Here is a 23,511-nt window from a genome sequence, read left to right as displayed (position 1 = left end):
GGCCTGTCCACATGAAACAAGTTCCTGGATCAGGGCCAAACACCTCACTCTAGTGTTGGGACACGCCCCCTGAAAGGGACCCCTGTAAAGAACAAGCCAAGGTGGAGTGAAGATGCATAAATTAAGATGGGGAGGATTAACACATACCAAGGCTAAAGGGGGAATGGAATGGCTTCATTTCCTTGCAGGGAAGCTCCCTTTCAAAAGTCTGGGAAACACTGCCTTGCTTATTGAGTGGCCATTGAACAGAGCTTCCTGAGCAGTAAGGTACCCGTAAACAGGAGTAGGGTGGACGAATGCAGCCTTGTGTATTATGTGAAGGTGAAAAATAAAGAGTCTGTGCCCTTTTCCTTGCAGCTTAATGAAATACAAGGTAAGGCCAAAATGCTGGGGTTTAAGTGGTTTTTTCCCCTGCTTGTTTTTTACAGTAGAAATTCAAGCATTGTCTAATCCTGGTTTTTCTATGGACAATTGGAGAATTAAGACATCACAGAAAGCCTCAGTTTGAAACCTCAAACTGACATGAGAAGTGATTTTTGTATTCAGTCTGATTCAAACACTCTGAGTTTTGTGAATAGCTAATTAACACTTGGGAAGACAACTGTCTGTGCTAAATATCCACCTCCCTCATCCCTTCAGCTAAGAACCAAGAAAGCTCCCAATACTCTTCTCTGAGTCCTCCAAGAAATCCTCTGGTTAAAACAGGGAAGGTGAGACTTGACATTCTTGATGCTTCCAAGGTTAAAAAGTACCAAAGAAAAGGGTTGTTTTTTTAAAAAAATAAAATAAATACTTTTCTTTATCACCATAATGAATGTGGGGAAAGGGCTCAATCCCAATTTTTTCCTCCCTTGCGGGTCACTTTTCAAACATGCTTTTCTTATGAAGTTCCAAGAGGAAACATAGTGTGCATGGAGGTTCAACTTTTCCCCCTGCTGACCTCTCAAGAAGGTCCACATGGGACAGTGGCCAGGCAGCTTGCATGATGCCTTTCGGTAATGCTGGCATATTTGGGCACGTGTAAACTCAAGCACCATGCAAGAATGCCAGTGCCCATTCTGAAGTGGTACCCAGAGACTGATGGTTGCATCTCTCTCTGATTTAACATGCATTAAAAAGGAAGCCACCAAGAGGCTCTCAACCAAATCTGACCTGAATACAGCAAAGAGAGAGTATACTAATGTACCCTTCTCATCTAGCTCTTCCTGCTCCTTTTGCTTTCTTCTCCTTCCCTATATCAGACGGATGCTGCTCTCTTCACGTCCAGACCAGCCTCCTGCTTCCCATCCACCAGGTACCATCTCTCCCCTCCGTATAGCCTACTTCCTCCAGCAGTCCTTCCTGCCTTCTTCACACCAACCACCTATATGCTCCCTCCCTTGAGCTGCTGGCCAACATCATCGATGATGTTTGCCTGGCCTAGAGCCAGGCCGTGACTGGCCCTTGTGCGGTTGGAAGGGGACGGGAGCAGCATACAGGGAGCCTCCTCCCGTTGCACACGCCATGGAAGGGCCTCCTGACATGACAGTCCCTGCACTTGGGAGCACAAAGACTAGTCCCTCTATGGTTCCTAGGGGACGCCCATGTCCCTAAAGGGGATGGGAAGAAGGCAGGGGCTTGGCCTCATTCCCCACTCTGCACCTGACATGGGTCATCAGCAGGGTGGGGATCCTGAGATCCACAACACGGTCCACAGCCCCTTCAGCTAACAGAAAAACTGGTAGCAGTAGAAAGCTGTTATCTTCAGCATGGACCTGCCACTAGAGGAAGATGGAGACACACACTTTGGCAGTGGGATTCACAGCAACACAACGTTGAGACTCAGGAATAATGGGTTTGGATTCCAGGTTCTGGTGAGGTGTGGGGGGGGGGGGTTTCTATTGAGAGCACAGGACAGACAGTCCCCCTTCTCTCAGTCCTGGAACCCAGTACCATGGTAGCCCCTGGCAGCTAGGCGGAGCAACTGCAGGTAAAGTCCTGCTCAACCCATGCATTCTCACGCAGAAGCTGCTCAGTTGTTCTGGAGCAGCGTCCCCAAACTTTGGAGGGTCAGACCTGCCCTTACCCCTGTCCATGCCCCCTCATCCCTCCCGGAGCTGGGGCCAGGAATGGGGCTGCAGCTCAGGGATGGGGGACACGGACAGAGGCAAGGGGGCAGAGGCTTGGGCCACAGCCAGGGGTGGGTCTGGGCCGGGGCTGCCACCTGGGATGGGAGTGGAGCTGCAGCCGGGCTGCTGTGAGGGGCTGGAGCATGCTCAGTGCAGAGGGCATCTTCCGAGATTTTGATGCCAAATTTCAACAAGTCTCTATTGAGCATGTGCAAACTGCGTTTTTTCAAGAGGCTGATAACTTAGCCAAATATGGGTGGTTTTTCATGGGGATGGCACTAGGCAGCTGTCTGACATCAACCATGCTGCCTAATTTCAAGTCCCTGCTCCACAGCATGGAGATGGTAGAGTTTCTCAGCCCAACAGCTGTCATATTTTTTTTAACATGGACAAAACAACATATTTTCCCTAACTTCATTCTTGGAAATGGCAGAGCCATAGTAGCTTAAACTTTCCCAAAAATACAGCCTTAGCCATTTACCATGCAGAGGGAATTTCAAGCCTGAACAGTAATCAACTTCACCAAAGTTAGAAGCGACTGAAAACAGGGTTTTACAAAGGAAAGTGTCAGGCAATTCTAACTATCGGCGTCCCTACCTGCGCTGCCTGTAACAATAATGAATTCCACTGAGTCAATGAATTCTTCCCAACCATTAACATGTCAGCCAAAAGAACAGCCTTATTTTGTAATCTGCAAAGAACAATGAAATCCCCACAGATAAACAAACACCTGAAATGTAACTCACTCACTTTTCTCTACAATTGTCAGGGGTCTCTCCTGTACATTTGAATTCTTGGTCTTATCCACCCCATAGTTTTAGTACACTATAAATAAACCACTTTTGTCGCCTAAATGCAAAGTTTTATTGTGCAGTTAGTCTTGATAGAAAGCACTGCAGAAAGTTGTTTAGGAATTAAATATCTAAAACAAGCTATTTTAAAATACAGAGCCCTCACTATTTCATGCCTGAAATTAAGAAATTTCATCTTAGGGAGAGCAAGCTGTCTTTCACACCATATGGCTAATGGTAGTGCATAGCAATTAGCTGGGCTGATTAATGGGGAACAGACTCTAATTTTATGCTTATAATTGAGGCTGCATTTGCACCCCTGGTGCAAATTCAGCACATCCCAACTTCCACTTACAACAGGCAAGAAATCAAGAGAAATAGAATGGTATGGAGAGAGATTTTTTTTTTCCTCAAGTCCCCTAAAGAGCATCAGATTTGCAATTTAAAGGAGTGTTAGCAACACAATAGATGACAGATTTGTGTAATAGGGTCAAGCAGCCTGGTAAACAAACAGCACTCCTTACAAATCTGTGGGCTGCCAGGAAAATTGTAATCTCTAACATTTGCAGTATGAAATTTGAATTTGGTTTTTCCCTATCAGGCATGTAACATTTGCCTACAATGGTCTGAGAATTTTTTTTCTACCCCATACTTTGCATTTTTGAAAAACACAGAAAGCAACTAGCGATAAAGGAAGACAATCGTAATAAAGAGCTTGAGCCAATGAATTTTAAGAACTTTAGCATAAACTGCATTAATAGAAGGGAAGACAGCATTTGAATGTCATATTTTTCAGCATTCCAATCACAGAATAAATGTTATTTCAGTCAAAGTACATTGACATGAGTGTAAATCTTAGACGTCGATATGTGCTGGTCTGTTGGCTGAAATCTAGCTGTGTGTATATTCTCCAATTTTTAAAAAAAGTACACCTGGGAAAATTAATGCATCAAAGTCTCTATAATTCCTACTCTTTCAAACAGAGACAAGGTGGGCGACGGAGTATCTTTTATTGGAGCAACTTCTATGGGGGAAAGAGACAAGCTTTTGCACTACACAGAGCTCTTGGGGTCTTTCAAAGAGCATTGAGTGAGATTTCTGCGGGCACTGGCTCTGCAGAAAAATGAAGCCACTCTACTGGGTTTAGAATGGGGATTTGCTTCTGCTCCAATGGAAGTTAAGGGGCATCATGCTAGTGTCTTCAATAGCAGCATGGTCAGGTCCTCCACGTAGAATGATTATTATTTGTATTGTGGTACCACCCAGAGGCCCTAATCAGGTGTACATACAGACATATAGGCAGACAATCCGTGCGCAAAGCACCTGGAATTTAAGAACTAATCAGCCCATTATCCAGTAACAGCAGCAAATATGGACACTGACCCTCAAAACACTTCAGCGGGTGTTTAATTTCGATCAAGTAACCAGTGCCATTGTTGTTCTAGGATTATTTATGTGCAAAAAGTGACACTTGTGCAGCTCAGGGGCCTTATTCAGTACGTACAGTTCATTGTTGGGTCTCTAGACAGCAAGCAGTGCAAACAGGGCCCACTTATTTTAGGGTGATCCCTCAGCTACTGACATGACTCTGCTTCCATCTGTGATCAGAGAATGGCCTGGGAGTCCACAGAAAACCAAAATCACAACGGCAGTCAGGAACTGCAGCACCAGGCACCTCTTGCAGACCTTAGTTTGCCTCCTCATTCCATGCTGCAACTGATGATCTCAAATGTACTTGAAAAACGTGTATTTTAGCAAGACTGAGTTGCAAGCTAAAGGGCCAAATCCTACTAAAAGGGCGGCAGGCAGCCTCACAGACAGCTGAATCAATGCTGTTCCGCTGCACAGGGGTCCCAGCCACAGACTGGCCATGCAAAGGGCCTAATCCACTTACCCCACGTGCCACGGCCAGGGGCAGAACACTGCATCTGAAGAGAGCTGGGCTTGAGGATGAAGCCGGTGACTTAGCACTAGTGCAGATCAATGGGCCAAGCCCACCCAATAGGCAGGCTCTGGTGGTGGAGAATCCACCTGGAGACTTTGCCCAGGCACTCTCAGATCCACAGGGAAAGCCGGAGCAAAGCTCATTCGCTCAGAAGCAGGCATCAGGATTTGGGCCAAACTGCTACCGTTTAGTAAATATTTTTAAAGGCCACCATGCATGCAAGTACTGAGCATGCGTTTTTCACACATTCAAATGACTGCTCTTAACAGCAAGCTCATGCCAAGATTCCCTGTGTCTCACTGGAGAATTCATTCTTTTCAGCATTGCTACTGTCTACCTCCTGCACTCTTCAAGCAGGCAAAACACCCGCTAACTTCCCTGGGATTGCAAAGCCAGGGTCATAAGCGTGTTCTAAGGACTCTGTGAAAAGATCTCCTTAGCAATAAGACAGAGAAAACAGGAGTTAAGCATTTTTACCAGCTAGAAAAGAGACAGGGGCAGCCACCAGTTTTAAAATGGCCACCTTAGGGAGAGCAACTGCTTGGCTCTGCCAAATTTAAAGGGCCAGCCCCAGAAAGGAACGCTGGGGGGAGAAGTTCCTATAAAAGAGAGCAGACCCACAGTGGGGCAAGTTAGGAAATCACCAAGAAAAATCCCCTGTGTTTTGATGTTGCTAGTTGAACAGAGGACTAACCAATTCTGCAACCCATACTGACAAGCGTAGCCCCAGTAAAGACAAACTGCAAGGAAGGTTTGCGTTAAGTGGAAGAAGAGAGAGCTATAAATTTCAAGTCTGAAGCCGGCTGAATTAAAGCCACCTGGGCCATCAACAGAATGCTTTGTCATTTTATTAGCGCAGCTATAGTTGTGAGGTTAGATAATTACAGCTAACAAGATTGCAGTTTATTTTATTATTTTTGGTGAGGAAACATATTCTGGGCCCATTAATGCTAAGGTGTCTAAATGCAAACCAGTAGCCGACTGCTAAGGACAAACCTTTATAAATAATTGAAAACTGGTATGATGACTGAGACTTTGCTGCTAATTACATGAGCAGAACTCTGTTATTTTGGGATTGTTTAACACAAGAAAGATACATTTAAGTCCTAAAATAGCTCCAGGTCCAACCTAGATTTTGAGAGACAAATTCATCTTCTCCTTGCTAATTAACTGGAAACAGGGTCTTTCTTACCTGCACATTATTTCATGTGTGAGAAGAACTCTGCACATTTCTGGGTTCTTGTCTTGGCCTTCATACACTATCGCCTAGAAACAAAATACATTTTTAGCTACACGCCAAACTGAGTTTGGAGAAAATAAAATGCATCACAATAACTGAATGCTGAACTATTGTTGCGGGCTGGATGGCTTGCTTAAACCGACTGCGTCACCGTAAAGACTGCTTTCAAGGTTTGTAGTTGGAGAACACAGGCTGACTAGAGTTAGTTTCCTTCCTCTCAACCAATACATTATGCACATCTTCAGAGCAGTGTGTAGGACGGGCTTTCTTAGTAGTCAAGACAACCACAATTTTCCTTTCAATTCAGAATAAAATATAGACCTAATAGCATTAAAACCCAGAAGGGCTTAGCATACTTTGGGGCCTATTCTTTTTTAAATAATTAATTAAATAAATAAAAACAGCTCATGTATTTTTTATTTCAAAAGCAAGTCTGCTGTACCACCTGGGCACGTTACTACTCGCTACCAAAGAAGTTAGGGTCTGATGGATTCTCCACTCCCGCCCACAGTGCTCGGTTGATTTACAGTTGTATAAATGAGATGAGAATCAGGGGCTCTGAATGCAAAGACCACTGGGAAGTGGGTGAGGATAAAACAAATAGGCATGGATACATGATCTTAGCTGGGTTAGGAGGAAAATCCTTATTATTTGCAAAAACGCTGGGAATACGATACAGTCACATCTAAAATAGGGTCTACCCCTACACTGTACACACAAATGGCACCCGGTTAACGGGTATATGGTAAATGGACTGGCGTTACATGCCAGGCTAAGTGAATAACGCTGCTCACAGCTGATTAGGAATTGTTCCTACCTGCTTAGCAGTGATAGGTATGCATTGAGCAACCGCATAGCTGCATTTGCTGCTGGTAGCAAGAAAGGATGATCTATCACTATTGTTTTGCCCTAGAAAACATTTAAACTAGGTCAGTGCCATACCACAATGTCACCCTAACACGGCACAGCCCTGCACGTTGCTAGCAATGCCCCATGCACCAGTCCCCTGGGAGGGGAGTCAACGAGAATGCACAGAGGGACCAGATGACATTTTCCAAAGCTCCCACATAATTTCTAATAGGATTTAGGCTTCTAAGTCACTTAGGCGCTTTGGAAAATGTCACCAAGTCCCAACAACCCACCCCCAGTGGGGTCTGCCCTTCCCAGAAGCCCAGAGAAGATGTACCAGGGCATCCGTGTGGGGCTGAAGCTCCGTGGGGCTGAGTGGGCAAGAAGCAGGGTTAATTTCCAGCCTGAACTGCCCTCTGCCCTGGGAGAGGAAAGGAGCAGCAGGGATGGGCAATGGCAGCACAAAGCCACCTTGCCGTCAGGGAGCTGGAGAACACACTGGAGGGTCCAGGCCTGTTTAGGGCAGCCCAGGAGTCATGGGTTTGGAGTACAGTTCCTCAGGCATGGCAGTGTTGTCTAGTGGGTAGGGCACTAGACTGGGAGTGAGGAGACCTATGCCCGCCCCCATTTTGCCTGTCTCATCTATTTAGAACGCATGCTCATTGGGGCAGCGACTGTCTGTGTTTGTACAGGGCCTAGCACATGAGGCCATGAAGTCTGCTGTGGCCTGTAAGCACTACAGCAATTCACATAACGCAGTAAGATCCCAGGGCTTTGGTGCTTTAAAGGTTCATGCCTTCCGCCTCCTCCACAAGCCCGTAAACACCACCCCATAGAGGGGAACATTAGAAGGAAATGTTGTGAGGTGGACAGCATGGAGTCCATTCCCAGGGACCCTGCCGGAGGATTTCATACACCCTTAGGAAATGTTTTCCCATTACTCAGTAACCTTTACTTTTATTATTGCGGTATAACATAAGATAACCAAGGGAACCTTTACATCACTAGTTGATTCAGCTACTAAGGCCTCAGATATAATGCTTGAAGGGGGATGAGGTTTTCTTAGCACAAAACGTGTTCCCATATATGTCTGATCCAGTAAAACTATATTTAAAGAAAATACAACTAAGCTACACATGATGAAGTCCCTAAAACCAGCAATAAAATAGTTATTGTAAATAAAAAAGTCTCTTATGTTACAAGATAAAATGGAAATGGAAATATGGAAAGCAATAAGTAACAAATTAAGGTATCTTAATATATGGTAAAAAGAGATGATGATAGACTGGTTTGAATTCAAAAATATCTCCCACTGAAATCAATAAGTGTTCTTCCTATACAGAGTCATGAATCTTAGGTACCATGAGCTGATTTTTTAAACAGGGTATTACAGCAATAATACGTAATATTAACAATATGCTTTATAATATGGATTTAGCAATACCACAAATAATATCAGGGATTGGTTAGTATTATCCCTGCACAGGATCCATGCTAATTTTCATTGCATGACTCCGATGTCAGTGTGTGTCTCCCCAAAGCAACCACCGGTATGTTTTTGCTGTTAGGATAAAACAAAAGACATAAGGGACTGGATTTCCCAGCACTCCATTGTGAGTCCGTCTAATGGGTGTGGCGTTTCATCCCGGGTCTCCGATCCCATCTCACTCCAGTCAGGGCTGCTGCTGTTGCTGACAGTCAGCACTAAGCACCTTAGTCTGGTCCCAAAAGTCCAACCCCACCTTAGTCTGGTCCCACGAGTACAACTGCTGAGAGAGTTCAACACCCGCTGAAGTCAAACCCCTCCCCTCCCCCCCAGGAGTCACTCAGCACCTGGCAGGATTGGGCCCTTAGTTTCAAATCAGCCTGCAGGACAGCAGCAGGTGGCTTGAAAGACACACTGGAAGAGCTGGATTGTCACGTGCAATGGTGGAAATCAGTCAACTCAGAGGGTGGATTACCCCACCAGTCAAACCAGGAGGGCTTTCTAAAAAGTAATTCCCATGAACCAATTATAATGAAAACTTGTGGTGAGAGCCTGTGACCTCTGGGCAACAAAAGAGCCCTATTTTTATTTGATGCGTCAAATGGGAACCTGGAGAGCAAACGGGAAACAAGCAAATCAGCCAGACAATCTAATGAGGGGTTCAGTGCGGAATTTGACTGCTAACCTGGGATAAAGCAAAAGTTACCCCCAAATCAAGTCACTGACTGGAGAAACACCAGACCACTCCTGACACCCTTAGCTGGGCGAAATGCCAGCTGGAATCAATGGTCATGCCATTTCTTATCATGCAGAATTCCCCACTATGTTCTGTGTAATAATCCTTGGCACAATATGACCCAGTCACAATTTTGCCTGAATAAGGATTTGACCCACGATGCAGGATTTGACCCATTATGTTTAAGCCCTGCTTTTTTAAAATATGGTTCACCTAATGTGGGCCAATCGTGAGCCCACTGAAGTCAATGAGAGCAGGATTAGGTCTGCCAGAAACTACAAATGAGAATGAGGAAATTAAATTTCCTCTTTTCCTTTTCTCCCTCTCCCTTCTTTCTTCCTGCCGCTATGTTTACTTAACCTCCAGGTACCCACTTAAATAACCCAACTAAATAGCAATAATGAACACACAGAGTCAACAATATGGTACCTAATCACCTTGTCGGTTGTGTTTATCATCAGTGATCCTCTGCTTGGGTGCATGACGTTCTTTAGCCTTCCAGTACATTAAAGGTTCGTTTTTTGCTTTGTTTGCACTTGACTATTGTTACTGAATCTATACATATTGTAACTTCCCAAAATAATGTATACACATCTCTAGAGCTCAGTCTTCTCTTTGCTTGAAAGTATTATGGGCTTGATCAGAAAGTTATTTTCTTAGCAGGTTGCCCCAAACTCACCCTCCCATAGTCTATTTCCCAATTTCTTTGCGAAAAGGGTGTGTGAACACAACTGTTCATTTACATGAAGCACACATTCAGCAGCCCAACAAAATAAAATGATCAGCTGATATGTCTATTGGCTTTATCGTTATTCTATTCGCTCTCAAACTGTGCTGTTATAAAAAATTATTTCTACAATTTGTTTTGAAAAGGAAACAGGAACTGCTAAAGTTTCAGATCTTTACAGCTGCCACAAGCACAGATTACTTTACAGGAAGAGGCTAAAACGGTGCTGCAGTGAAAAATGTCAGCATTAAATTAAATAAAGGCATTCTTTCACCAAAACTATCTTCATTTCCCAAAATATTGAAATATTAATTTGTGAAGTCTGAGCTTTGGATTGGGTCATCACACCAGGATTCAGCAGAGCTCTGGCACAGTCGTAATCATGCCAAACAGCTATTGCACTAAACAAAGAGTTAAAGTGAAAGTTACGATGTACAAAGTTAGATCACAGGGGCAGGGGATGGGGTGGGGCGAGTGTTGGGCTAAAAATAAGTTTGCAAATACACAGCAGAATCACATTGCAAAAGAACGCCAAAGGAAATACACAATTATATATTTTGTTTTTCCTTTTTGTTTACTTCTACTGTAGTTTTAACTCAATTTATTTCCTACAGTGGGAAGACACTTTAGAAGGGGTTCTTCTTCCTTCTGCGTGACTTTATGTTAAACGTTTGCCTTAAAATTCACCTTCTGTTTTGTAAAACCTTACACCTGTAAGTAATCCTCGTGCAAGAAGTCCACTGAGTAAGACCTACTCATACGAAAGAGTTTACAAGATTGGCCCCTAATATAATAGTGACAGATACTGATTTCCAGTGAAATGAAACAGAGTATGAAGAAGTATCAGCTGTAAAACACTTGTTTCCAGAATATGAAAATTACTCAACTGGGCACACTACAGTCATTCCTTGACTTCATGTATTCAGTGACACTGAATACATGAAAAAGGGAAATATCAAAATAAGGGTCTAATCCTCAGCTAAGTCAATGGGAGTTTTTGCCTGAGTAAAGACTGCCAGATCAAGCCATGAAATAACTGGTGTATAAACTGGAAAGATACAGAGCTAGATTCTGCTCTCTGCTATTCCAGGATCATCCAGATTTCTGCCAGTATAATTGAGGGCAAAATAAGGCTCCCAGTGTCAATTTACCAGTCAAGCAGTCCTGTTTTCAGAACTGGATTAGAAACAATCCTGAAGGAATGAGATCATGTTGAGTATATTATTTGGTTATGTCATAGCCTTGATTTACAAAAGAGAGAGAGAGCGAGAGAGCACATGCACCGAAAGCCATGCACCGTTAAATGCTTCATTTATGTTTCACAAAACAAAATGTCTCATTAATTGAAATAAAGGAATATGAAAAACAATCGGATTTAAAAAAAGAGGGTCTTCTTAAAGATGGGACCAAAGGGTCTTTGCTGGTAATATACAGTGATATAGTTTTTTATATATATATATTGCATATATGTATAGAGAGGATAAAATCCTGACCCCATTTAAATCAATGGCAGTTTTGCAATTGACTTCAATGGAGCCAGGACTTCACCCAGAAAGAGTTATAGCGATATCACCTATATATAAAATGCTGTCAGCTATAACAGCGCAATACATTATTTTGACTTGGAATGATTGATTCGCCATTAATGACCGAATCCTGCACTCCTTACTCAGGCAAAATTCCCAATGATTCCAACAGGGATTTAGCCTGCACAAGTAATGCAGCAGTGGGTCTCAAAGAGAGCGGGTTTAATTCTTTCTATAAAGCTCTAAATAGAATTCACTAATATCTAATTATTTTGTCCAGTCTCTCTATGTCTCTGATATGCCAGCCAGCTTAGTAACTTATTCAGACGAATTAAATAATTTCTCTCTCCTAATATGTTTATTTTTAATGCTTTTCAAACATTCACATGGAAACAGCTCTAGCGTAAATATCCCCGAACAAATGGCTGTATATTACACAGGAGGCAGCAGTTGGGCTGCCAGACTGGGAATGCACTAGGCCATCTGGCTTGAGCAGTCTCTCCAAAATCCTCAGCTTTGTTTTCACCCCCAGACTCCAAACAACACATTTTCCACTGTGATGAGTTTACATTTTCCCAAACACAGGTCCTGATCGTGCATGCAAATTCCAAACTTCTTCATTCCTCTCTGTCCAAGAAAATTAAAATCACCTGCGCTTTTGACATGTTACCAAAGGAACAAGAAAGCTGCTAAAATCTGGCACAATGTAAACGTCTTTGTTTTGTTTCACGTTTCTGCTGAATATCTGATATTCTACTGAGTCTTTTCTGAACTTATGGATAACATTTTCTTTCTTTACACAAATATGTGGCTGCCAATGAAGAATCAGGCTAGGCACTGAATCGAGAGGTGATCAAATATCTGCGTGCACGGCAGGATGCGAAAGGGCAATCAACAGAAAAATGCACTTGCAACTAGAGTTTAAAGTACTGAAAAAAATCAAACCATAAACAAAGTGTGTAAGGCTGAATGAAGGATTTTAACTCAGTAGGACTCTGGATACTGGACTAGAGGTATCACACATGACCTGAAATACTAGGACTCCTTAGCCTTATTTCTATTCACCAGATCTCTATGTACATGAATGGATGGGAAAAAAGAGAAGGGGATAGGTAAAGTATTTACTATTTATTTTCCTACATGTTTCCTAACCGTGAAATATTCAAACGTTACGAAAACTCAATTGAAGGACTGGGGGCATTTATATATCTATATCCTCGGCCTTGTCTGAAAGCACCAGCTTTATTGGAGTGGATACATTTCACATATTGCAGACAAACTCAAAATGCATCATTGTTAGCAACAGACCTACTGCAGTAGGAGCTGCTGGTTTACTGAAAGCAACAGCTATAAAGTTGGGGACCCTACAGGGCTCTGAAGGCAGTAGGAATGTGATACTGATGTCCAATGAGGTGCTGAGATAACATAAAAGAAAATTTAATTAAGACAATATTAACATTTAATGCTTTTACCCTTAGAAAAATAATTTCCCCATATAATGAATTATTTGTATCTAGTATTTACAATTTAGAAATGACTGATGCATTTTATAAACATTGCAGTCACCTCAAAGGGCTGAAATTAGCTTGTCATACCACCACTTCTTTGGTGAAACCACCAAAGGCCAAGCATTAGCCTGGATATAGCATGATACTACATATTTTGAGCCCAATTCTACATTCCTTGCCCATATAAAACTGCCATGGCCACTCCAGTTTGAGATGTGCAAGATAGCAGGTTCCAATTTTGGTGTGTACACATGCACAATGGGCCAGATCCACCTCACATTGCAGCCAATGTCGAAATTCTCAATGAGTTCAGTGCTAGCAGGGTCCTGTCCTATGTCCCCCAGAATATCGCAGGTGACAGAGAATACATACACACCCCACGAACTGTGAATTACCGTGCCGTAGGCATGATAGAGCTTTTATCCGTTTGTGTGTGTGTTGAACATTCAGCCACTCAAGAAATACTAACGTGGCCCGCTCTGTTTAGACTAGGAACTCAGGGTATGTCTGCACTCCAGCTGGGAGCAAGCCTGGGTAGACAGACTCAGGCTAGCAGGGCTTGCACTAAAGGACACTAAAATTAGCAGTGTGGACATTGCATCTGCGGAAGAGACTTGGGCTAGTCAGCCGAGGTTAGACCCAGGGGACTGGGCAGGTTTGAAAACCAAGCGGCTGCCCGAGCCGCAGTGTCCACACAGCTATTTGGAGTGTGCTGGCTCAAGCCCTGCTAGCTTGAGTCTGTGTACCAGTGCTGGCCATCTCGCTCCCAGCTGGAGTGTAGACATACCCATACGGGACCAGGACTCTCTCTTATTCTGTGTGGTTACAGCACCTAGCATAATGGGGCCCTATTTCAGTGGGTGGTCTCTAAATGCTATTATAATACAAAATAACCATTCATGTACAGCTTTCGCTAAAATTATGAGAAATGTGTTATAGAGAGAGAGATCATGGTTTTGATTTACTGAACGTAAAACTCCTTCGCAATTCACAGTTATATAACATTTGCACTTTACGGCTCTGACGTCAGGAATGTACATTAATCAGATCAATTATATCAAATTTTACAAAAATCTGAGGATATTTTACTATATATTCTGGGGGCCTAACCCACTCAAAGCTTTGCTTTTGTGGGATTTTTAAGTTGTCACCAGAAACCTCAGAGTAGCTGTATTTTCAGTCCAGACATTCACAATTACTGAATGTGTGTGTGTGCGCGCGCATCTAGGAGCATCAAGAAGACTCTTGCTTGCTAAAACGTGTATGCTCCTGCAGCAGCGTCATTTTCAAGTAATCGTTTCATTATCCAATTTGTTCTGCGCCTCCTGTATTAGAATACTACACCTCTGAGGAGGCTGACAATATATATTTAACTTTCATTAAAAACTGGAGAAATTTCAGACATAGTTTAATATTTAATTACAATTTGATGGTTAGAAAGTTACTTGAGAATCCCCTATATAATTCACTGTGGCTAAAATATAAATGCTATAGTCATATTTGGGTAAATCTGTGTCATATGCTGTACTTTGCAGTCTAATGAGTATTTTATTGACTGCAATAAAAGCTACCAAACCTCTGAACAATTGCACTCAGAATAAAGAATAAACAAGGAGATTTACTGTTCAGAAATAAGTATTAGGACATGCCACAATTATGACATGATCATTCACAAGTTTTGTTTAAAAAAATGATAAGTAGATCTACATAAAGGACATTCATGCAACTAATAGGAAAGCAAATGGGTTTTCCCCTACAAATACCTAGTAGGAAAGCAAATTAGTTTTCTCCTACAAATACCCTTTATTTCACTGTTTTCTTAGTCCAAATTCAGACCGATATTTTAAACACTGTCTTCATCAACTCTACTGTGCTTTCCCAAATAAAATAAAGCAGATATTTTGCACTAGCTTTATACATGAAGACTAATTAAAAGCAGACAGAGAATTTCCCTTAATTGTAAATATGTTTTATATCTGCATTATTATGTTTTACAAATAAACTGTAATCTCTTTTCTCTCTCTCGCTCTCTCCAAAAGACCTTCTGATGGCTTGATAATAATGAGAGAGCAAGAGGTCAAACAGTGCCTTAGGATGGACTGCTCATATGCAAGATGCCTTTGTTAAAAAAATAATATTTTGAATCCGTTTCTCTACATCAATTAAAAGATCTGTTTTCAACCGAGTTGCATACAGAGGGAAAAAATAGCTTTGCATTTCTGTAATGATATGAAAGCTGTTTAAAGATCATATTTATTGATAATGGTTGTTGTACGGTGTACAATGCAATACGTGGGATCCAAAACAACTAAAAAAAAAAAAAAAAGCTGATATATCCGAAGGAATTTTGTTACTTTAAACATGACCTGACCAATCTGTGCCTGAAAAATATGAGTGACACAGGAAATACTTTCCAAGATGTGTTGTTGAAGGGTACGTTGTTGCTGTTTTAATTCATACAGGCTCTGGTCTATGTTTTAGAAGTGTATATTTAACACAGATCAGATGCATGGTTGAATTGTATATTATAATTACTCCAAGTTTCCTCTTTTTTTTTAAGAAAGGCCAGTCTTCACTGGCAGGAAAAGATGTTTTGAGAGCATCAAAACCAGTTTTCTAAAACAAACTCAGCACATGGAACTTTACATTTTGGTGTCAAAAAAGAACCATACTACAAGCCACAGGAAGAGTGTCTGAGCAGATGACAGTATTTTGAACATACAGGAACTGACATTTCTTCTTCTATGTAAGACATTTAATATTTTAATTTGCTTTTGTAAATAATACACGGAACTTTTTTTCTATAGAAGTAGAATTGGAAACAAGTCCACTAACTGATTAAAAAGACGAAAATTCTAGGGGAGCGGGAGGCTGTTTAAATGTATTTAAATGGAAATTTATGATAACATATCCATGATCTTTAAAATTAGCAGGATAGAATACTAGAATCTTCAGAATGTTAATAATTTTGGAAAAATAATATCTGATTTTTTTCAAAAAATTATTACCCAAAAATACTGGTTTATATATAGATACACACACATACAGTGGTGTGGTTTTGTAGGTATATACACACTTAATTCCTGTTTTGGAAACTAAATGCCATGTTTAAAATTAGTTTCAATCATTTTTTTCAAGCTGGCTGTTCTAAAACTACCGTTATCTTTGACTGTAACATGTATAAAATAATTACTTGTCCTGCATGCACATTTTCAGTGGCTGTTTACACAATGAAAATCACTCATGATTTAATCACTATTCCTTTAAAACAACTAACAAAGTAATTGCACATAAACAAAGGATAAATATTTGCTACGGTGCCTGGCTGGGGTTTTGTGCTGATACGTTTGGTTGCTTATGTCTTTTCATTCTCAGAATTAAAGCAAAAACCCTGGGATCGAAAAGCCTTTAGGGAATGTGGAGCTATGCGTCTTTATTTGTAAAGCTACGGGAAAACGTCTGGGTTTTTGTTGTTTTTTAAATCCTGTCTCTGTTCATAAATGTTTCTTTCGGGACATAACTCAGACTGGGTGTACACTGGACCTTGGATATGAGGAAGCTCAAACCAGGGCTGTTTCTGCACCTTTAAACCCCCAGCTTAGGTGCACCGGCTCGATCCTAGCCAATCTAAAAGCGAGGGTCCGGGGCGCTTTTTGGAACTAGGCTTCCCCCTCCCAGCCACCCTCGCGGTCCGAGAAGCTGCTGTTCGCATTCCCAGTCAGGGAGCCGCGCTTCCTGCGCTCCGCGCTGGGCTTTTATTGCTTGGATCGCATTGTTTGTTATTGTCCCTGTCCCTGGGGGGTTCAGTGTTACAGGGGGGCCTTTGCCCTGCGTTCATGGCCCTGGCTGCAGCGCGGTGCCCAGGATTTCAGGAGGGGAGCTGGGGAGAGCTGGGGGCTGGTTTCATGCGCGCAGCAGCCTCCCCATCCCCGGAGCAGGACGGCTGCAGCTAAGCGCCCTCGAAGTCGCAAAGCTCTTTAACTAGCCGGAGCGGCCAATAAAAGGGGCTGGTTTGGGGGCAATGAAGTCGGGCTGCGAGGGAGCCCAGCGCGGGGAAGGGGCTGGTCCCCCAGAACCTCCTTCGGGGGCTGAGTGTAAAAGGCTCCGAGCCACTGTGGGTTTCATTTCCCCGGCTGCACCGGCCCCCTGCGGAACCGGGCGCCCGGTGCAGACGGGCTGGGCTCGCACAACGAAAAGGGAACTTGACCAACGCCAAAGGACCCTCACACCCCCCGCCGCCGGCTCCAGCACCCCGGCCCCGCTCGGAACCAGCCCCACTCTGCCCCTCACCAGCCAGGGGGCCACAGACGCCTCCTTTCCAGCAGCCCCTGGGCTGCCCCCGGAATCCAGCCCCGCGCACGCTGCAATGGGGGGTGTTTGTCAGGACGAATAACAATGAATGAAGAGCCAGGATCCAGGCACCATCACTTACTTGTTTGGTCATGGAGTCGATGAGACGGACGTAGAAATCCTGCTCGGTTCTTATCCCTTAAAACAAAAGGGGGGGGGGGGATGAAGATGAGCAAGGTGCTGAAGTTCACTGACTCTCCCGGCGCGCCCGGGGGCTTTGGGGAGCGGGGCAGCACTGGGCCCGGTGCTGCCTGCCTGGCCGCGAGGGGAAGCGATCTCCTTCCACAGCAAAGCACCCCACGCAAAACAGCCTGAGGCCAGACAAATGCACCCGCCAGGAAAACGTGCTTCCCCCTTCTCGCGTGGGATGTCCGTGGGAAAGGGAGTCGGGGCTAACATTGCCCCCTGGAAAGCTTCAGCCGTGGCCTTGTTTTGCTTTGCGGTGTGTGTGCGGGGGGGACTTTCAATCAATACTGGGGGGGGGGGCAGGGAAATGTGACAAGAGAAAACAATTCTCAGCTGGGCGCCACTTGGGGGAAAGGCAGCGTGTGCCTGGACCCCACAGCCCCGCGCGTGGGAAGCCAGGGAGCAGGGGGAGGTTATTTCACTGCGCTTTGCAATCGGTGGGTCCTTCTGTTCCTGAGGGCCCCGCTCCAAGCCCAGAGCCAGACTGCCCCGCGGGCCGAGCCCCGGGACCAGCAGGGAGCGGGGCCCGGGGAGTCCTGTCCCGGAGGGGGACGCGCTGGCCGCGGCTCGGAGCTGCCCGGCCGGGCGGGTGGGATCGGCCCCGGGCGGGCGGGGAGCGGCTCACCGTTGCTGTAGAGGAGCTGCAGCCGGTAATGGATCCCGTTATTGGTCTTTTCGCTGTTGGCTTCCTGCGTTGGAGGGAGACACATGGAGCCAGCGTTAAACCTCCCCGATCGCCCGCCGCGCTTGCAAAGCCCGGCGCTTCCAGCTCGGGGTTTATTCCCCCTACCCCGCCCTCCCCCCCAACAGCCAGGGGTCTTGGCGGAGCAGCGAGCGCACACCGGGAGCGCGGCGTGGGGGCAGAGACCCCCCGACCCGGCACCTTACCCGGCCCGGGGCGCGCTTTGGGGGCGCACGGGTGATTAGGCGAGTTGGTGGCTGGAAGTTGTCAAAGTCCCCAAAGGGGGGATGATGGAGGGCGCAGGGGAGCGATTCTGCCAATATCTGAGAACGGGACCCAGCACGGGGGGGAGGGACAGACGGATCGGGACCCCTGGGGGGGTGGGGCGCTGTCGCGAAACCGCTGCCCAGAGCCTCGGCTGGGCCGGACCCATCCCCACGGGGTGCAACATGCGGGGAGCTGGAAAACAGAGCCCCCGGGGCGCACCGGCGGTGCAGAGGGGTCCATGCAAGGGGCAGCCGAGAGGCCGGGGCCGGGCAGGAGCCAGAGGGAGCAGCCACGCCTCGTGGGCCACTTACTTTCTCCTTCTCCACGAAGCCCACGAAGGCAGTGCGCTCGATCTCCACGGGCTGCCCCTGCCTGTCGTACAGAGCCAGGACGAAGTGGAAGAAGTTGGATTTCCTCAGGTTGGAGGGGGGCTGCTTCTCAAAGTGAGCCCGGGCCAGCCCCACTCCGCTGCGGCCAAAAAGACCGGGTTAGAGAGACCGAGCACAGAGCCCCATTCAGCACCCCTTTCCCCCCCAGCACCAGCCAGAGGGACCCCAAAGCAGCTCCCCACGGGCTCTGCGCCCTTCCCCAGCCCAGAGCAGCAGCGGGCGGCTGTTGGGGGGCCATGGAAACTCAGGGCGTGAAAGCTGGGCTCTCAGAACAAGCTTGCATTGCAGGTGAAGCCCGCCCGTCCCTATTTCTGTTCTTGGGGAGGGGGCACCCCAGTTTTGCAGCAGGATCGGTGGTTGGGAAGGTTCCTACTTGTCAAAAATAACGGAGCCTGGAGCCAGCTTGTGCTGCCCCCGACCCATCCCTGTTCGTTACGGGTGCAAATGACAAGTCCGCATTGCAAACAAGAAGCCAGGCGGCAAAGTAGCCCAGGGAAGCAAAGTTCATTGCCTGATTTCGAGATGGAGATGGGTGTGTGATTCCCCCCAAAACCCAGGCATCCAAGGAGAGAAATTTATCCGTTCAACTTATAAAATCTCATCCCGCCCCCGAGATGCATACTAATTTCCCCCCATCCGCATGAAGCTAACCGCCGTGCAGATCAGAACAAGAAATCTGTAACGTGTTATTGCAAAGTGGGGTTGTTTTGCCATTTCCCAAACTCTAGTCAGAGCTGTCAGTAAATCGACCATGTGCCTTCTCCTTCAGCTTGAGCAATAAGCGCTGCCCCCCTTCCCCCCAGGCTTTTGATTCATGGTAAACATCCCAAAGCTGCCTGAGTAGAAAACTTTAAATATTTCAGCATTTGGGTTGTCGCTGCCGAACTTTCCCTTCCTTAGAGGGCTCCAGGGGGAGGGGGTGGGGGATGCTGTGAAATATACCAGAAGATGTCAACATTAAACTTGTTAGCTGATGCTGTCTCGCCGGTTCCAGCTCCATACTCTAGATCACTGTGCGGCGGCGGCAGGAGAGCGAATGACAAGAATTAAAGCTATCGTGGATGCAGCTTTGCAAAAGACACTGGTACTTGTAAAGAAAAATGGCGGGGGGGGGGGAAGGTGGTTCTAGAGGGATGCTTAGAATTAAATATATCCTGGACAAAGCTTTGCTCAACTCACTGGTTGTTGTTTTTAAAGGCGATCCTCGTGGGGATAAGGAGGAGACATATTTTGAATACATCTTTGCAAAACTCACCACTTCTTGGGGGGGGGGGGGGGAGGTGCTATTGAGGGGCTAACAGAAATAAATATACACTGACTACAGCCTCGCAAAGCCCAGTGCTGCTTTAACAATAAAGTGATACCGGACGGATAATATCGTCACATAGGATCTGTATATTTTGCATACATGTAGGTATAAGCAATATGCAAGTAATATACAGTAAGTATATTTTTGATGCAGCTCTGGAAAACTCAGCTTCTTGCCAGCCAAGTGACCACGGGAGGACAACAGGAATACATATCTCCTGGTTACATCTACGTAAAACTCCCCGCTTCTTGCACCCACACACACACACAAAGTGATTCTGGGAAGACCGTAGGAATAAATATCTCCTGGTTACATCTACGTAAAACTCCCCGCTTCTTGCGCGAGCCCCAAGTGCCTCTTTCTGTGGTGTCGCCCTTGCGAAGCGCTGCCGGGCTCCCAGGCTGGGTCTCGGCTCTGCGCGGCACGGAGAGGGGAAGTGGAACTGATGCTGCGAGGCGCAAGCCTACCTACCTCTGCGCGGCTGTGTTCGCATCCAGGACGCCGGCTCCCTGCATCCAGGTCCTGACCGCGTTCATCCCCGCGCCCAGGGGCTCTTCCTTCATGCTGCTGCTACTCCGCTGGATGCTTTCCTGGATCCCAAACATGAATCCCAGACTGTCCGCCCGCCTTAGCTCGGACACGCACAGCAGCGAGGACAGCGCCGGGCAGCGGAGGGTCGCTCTAATCGTCGCGCTCGGCGGCGGCTCTCGGGAGGCTCAGCACCGGCGGCCACACACATTTACCAACGCCCCAAGGAGCCCCGGCTCTCCAGGCAAGCGGCCCCCGGGGCGGGTGGGTTGGTGGCGCTCCCGCAAGCCGGAGAAAGTGGCTCTGCGCAGGAGGACACCCCCGGGGCTGGCAGGAGAAGGCAGGAGCTGGGGTGGCCGCTTAGGAAACAATGGGATCACGCGAAGCTGCTGCAGGCTGGGCTACACCAAGTGTCATTTTCCAGTGACAAGGGAGGCAAGTTTCCTCTTCCGCCGCCCCGCTTTCTCTCCCCCTCTCCCTTCGCCTCTTTTCTGTCTCTTCTTTCCTCCCAGCCCGGGGTCTCTGCCCCCTGCTTTGGCCGCGCAGGACAGGGAGCGGGCTGCCGGAGCCAGGCGCAGGCAGGCAAAGAGAGAGGGGCAGCCGCCCGGGTGGATGGAGATTCTCTCGCCTCCCCCCCTCCCTCCCTCCCGGCCCTGCTCAAACAGGAGTGATTTGCGGGCGCTCCCTATGGAATCCACTTTGACTATCCCCGCCGCGAACCAGGAGCGCACCAGCCCCCGCGGGCAGGGGGCGGGGCCCCGCCGCCCGGCCCCGCCCAGCCCTTTGCATTCTGTCGCCACGCCCCCGCCCCCGCCGCCGCCGGCGCCGCTGGGAGCCGCCCCCCTCATTAGCATCGCCCCGCCTCTCCGGGGCGGGGGGGCGAGGAAAGTTGCGAGGAGCGGGCGGTAGCGGGGCTGCTGCGGGGTGGGAGGCCGTTGTCACTGCGCGCCGTCAGTGCACTGTGCGCGCATAACCCGACAGGCTCGTTTGGTGGGGGCACGGCACACGCGCGCGCGCACACACTGGGGGCACACTTCTGCAAGTGCGCGAACACACTGGGGGCACACTTCTGCAAGTGCGCGCACACACTGGGGGCACAGTTCTGCAAGCGCGCGCACACACTGGGGGCACACTTCTGCAAGTGCGCGCACACACTGGGGCACAGCTCTGCAAGTGCGCGCACACACTCGGGGCACAGCTCTGCAAGTGCGCGCACACACGGGGCACTGCTCTGCAAGTGCGCGCACACACGGGGCACTGCTCTGCAAGTGCGCGCGCACACACACACTGGGGCACAGCTCTGCAAGTGCGCGCACACACGGGGCACTGCTCTGCAAGTGCGCGCACACACTGGGGGCACAGCTCTGCAAGTGCGCGCACACACTGGGGGCACAGCTCTGCAAGTGCGCGCACACACGGGGCACAGCTCTGCAAGTGCGCGCACACACTGGCAGGGCCCCTGGCTTGCACCCAGTTATCCTTGTTTCTTAACTCCCCCCAGCAATTAGCCAAGGGGTGATTAGCTACAGGGAGTTAATAAACACACTCCCTCCAACTCCCCCCTCCCGCCCCCCGCCGCCACCACCACAGACAAAAAGACCCTCCACGTGTAAAGCCAAAACACAGACTCTACTATAGGTCCTCGATTTCCTCTTCATTAATAGCGGGCTATTTGCAGCGTGGCTGGCCGGAAAATGCCCCTGAGCTCGAGGTGTTTCAGAGGCACGGCCGACCCCGACCCCCCCCCTACCGCCCAGGGAAATATACTCGCCCGTGCAGACGATTGTTTAACACGACTCGCGCGGCCGAGGTTAGGATTCACCCTCAGCGACAGGCTGTTGCCAGAACCGCGTCTGGCGCGATCAGCAGCCGGAGGGTAAAAAGATCTTTCAAGGGGACACTGACCCCCCCCCTCCAAAAAACCCCCTCTGCTCTCCCAATGTGCCCGTTTCAAGATCCTCCTCTCCGCCGTAGATTGCCCTCTCACGAACAGGCTCTGAGTCGGATTTATTTCCCATCTAGAGCAGAAGAGCGTCATTAGCGAGAGGTACCAGACCTCCCCTCCAAAGCCGAAATTCCCTGCCTCCTGCCAGACGAACTCAGGAGATGGCAGGAGGTGAATCGTATCGATTTGTCATCAATAACCCCCGCGGGACACGGGTTGCACGTGTTTAACAGACACAGCCACTCCGTCCTACCCGCCCCGCGCCACACCGTGTCTACACGTAGAGTCCGGGGGCGATGCGGCTCGTGTCAGCACCAGAGACAGGAGAGAAATAAGATTATTTTTCTCCCGCCGTCAATAACCCAGGCTGTCATGAGCTAAACAATATTCAGGAGAGTCAACTTCCCTCCCTCTCCCCCGGGCGCGGGGCTCTCTAAAGGGGCAGGGATGATGGGAACAGCGCGCTGGCCTTTAACCCGTCCTTAGGCATACGCAGCGTGGGGCACCCAACAATCTGGGGCACCACCCTCCCTGGCTGTGTCACGGACTCCTGCAATGCTGGGCCAGCCGGCTTCTCCCTGGCCCCTCCCCTGCAACCACTCTCTCCTCAGCTGGGGGCCGGGGGGCCAGGAGCGAAAGTTTGCATGCGAGTGAGCAGGGGGAGCTGGGCCAGGCGGGGGGCGGAGGGGCAAGCAAGGCTGGGAACAGAGCAGCGGAGGCGGAGACCCGAAGGCTGGGAAGAGACGGGGAAGCCGAGCTCGGGGGGTAGAGCCAGGCATGGGACTTTGGGGAGCAGGGGGCAGAGGAGGAACCGGGCTGGGGAGCCGGGCCAGGCGGGGGGGGGCAGGCAAGGCTGGGAACAGAGGGCGGGGGAGAGAAGGGGAAGCCGAGCTCGGGGGGTAGAGCCAGGCAAGGGACTTTGGAGAGCGGGGGTCGGAG

At 47.8% G+C, this 23,511-nt stretch overlaps 1 protein-coding gene across 12 annotated transcripts in view; it reads right to left on the bottom strand.

The window, feature by feature from the left end:
* The window catches only part of EBF1 (EBF transcription factor 1), a 331,639-nt gene extending 310,252 nt beyond the window's left edge, over nucleotides 1–21,387 (bottom strand). For 5 of the 12 annotated variants that reach the window (XM_037906747.2, XM_037906749.2, XM_037906750.2 and 2 more), the window contains exons 1-5: nucleotides 20,571–21,355; nucleotides 18,713–18,869; nucleotides 18,078–18,141; nucleotides 17,349–17,404; nucleotides 6,037–6,110 (exon numbers count right to left, since the gene is read on the bottom strand). In XM_037906747.2, the coding sequence (XP_037762675.1) occupies nucleotides 6,037–6,110; nucleotides 17,349–17,404; nucleotides 18,078–18,141; nucleotides 18,713–18,869; nucleotides 20,571–20,704 (485 nt within the window). In that variant the 5' untranslated portion in view covers nucleotides 20,705–21,355. Of the gene's footprint in view, nucleotides 1–6,036; nucleotides 6,111–17,348; nucleotides 17,405–18,077; nucleotides 18,142–18,712; nucleotides 18,870–19,163; nucleotides 19,351–19,441; nucleotides 19,538–20,570 lie in introns of those variants that run through there. The other 7 variants (XM_037906743.2, XM_037906745.2, XM_043553063.1 and 4 more) reach the window with 5 other exon arrangements.
* Between the last annotated feature and the right edge of the window lie 2,124 nt (nucleotides 21,388–23,511).

The sequence above is a fragment of the Chelonia mydas genome, chromosome 8, assembly GCF_015237465.2.
Source record: "Chelonia mydas isolate rCheMyd1 chromosome 8, rCheMyd1.pri.v2, whole genome shotgun sequence".
NCBI lineage: Eukaryota > Metazoa > Chordata > Testudines > Cheloniidae > Chelonia > Chelonia mydas.
This window is presented reverse-complemented; position numbering and strand designations above follow the sequence as displayed.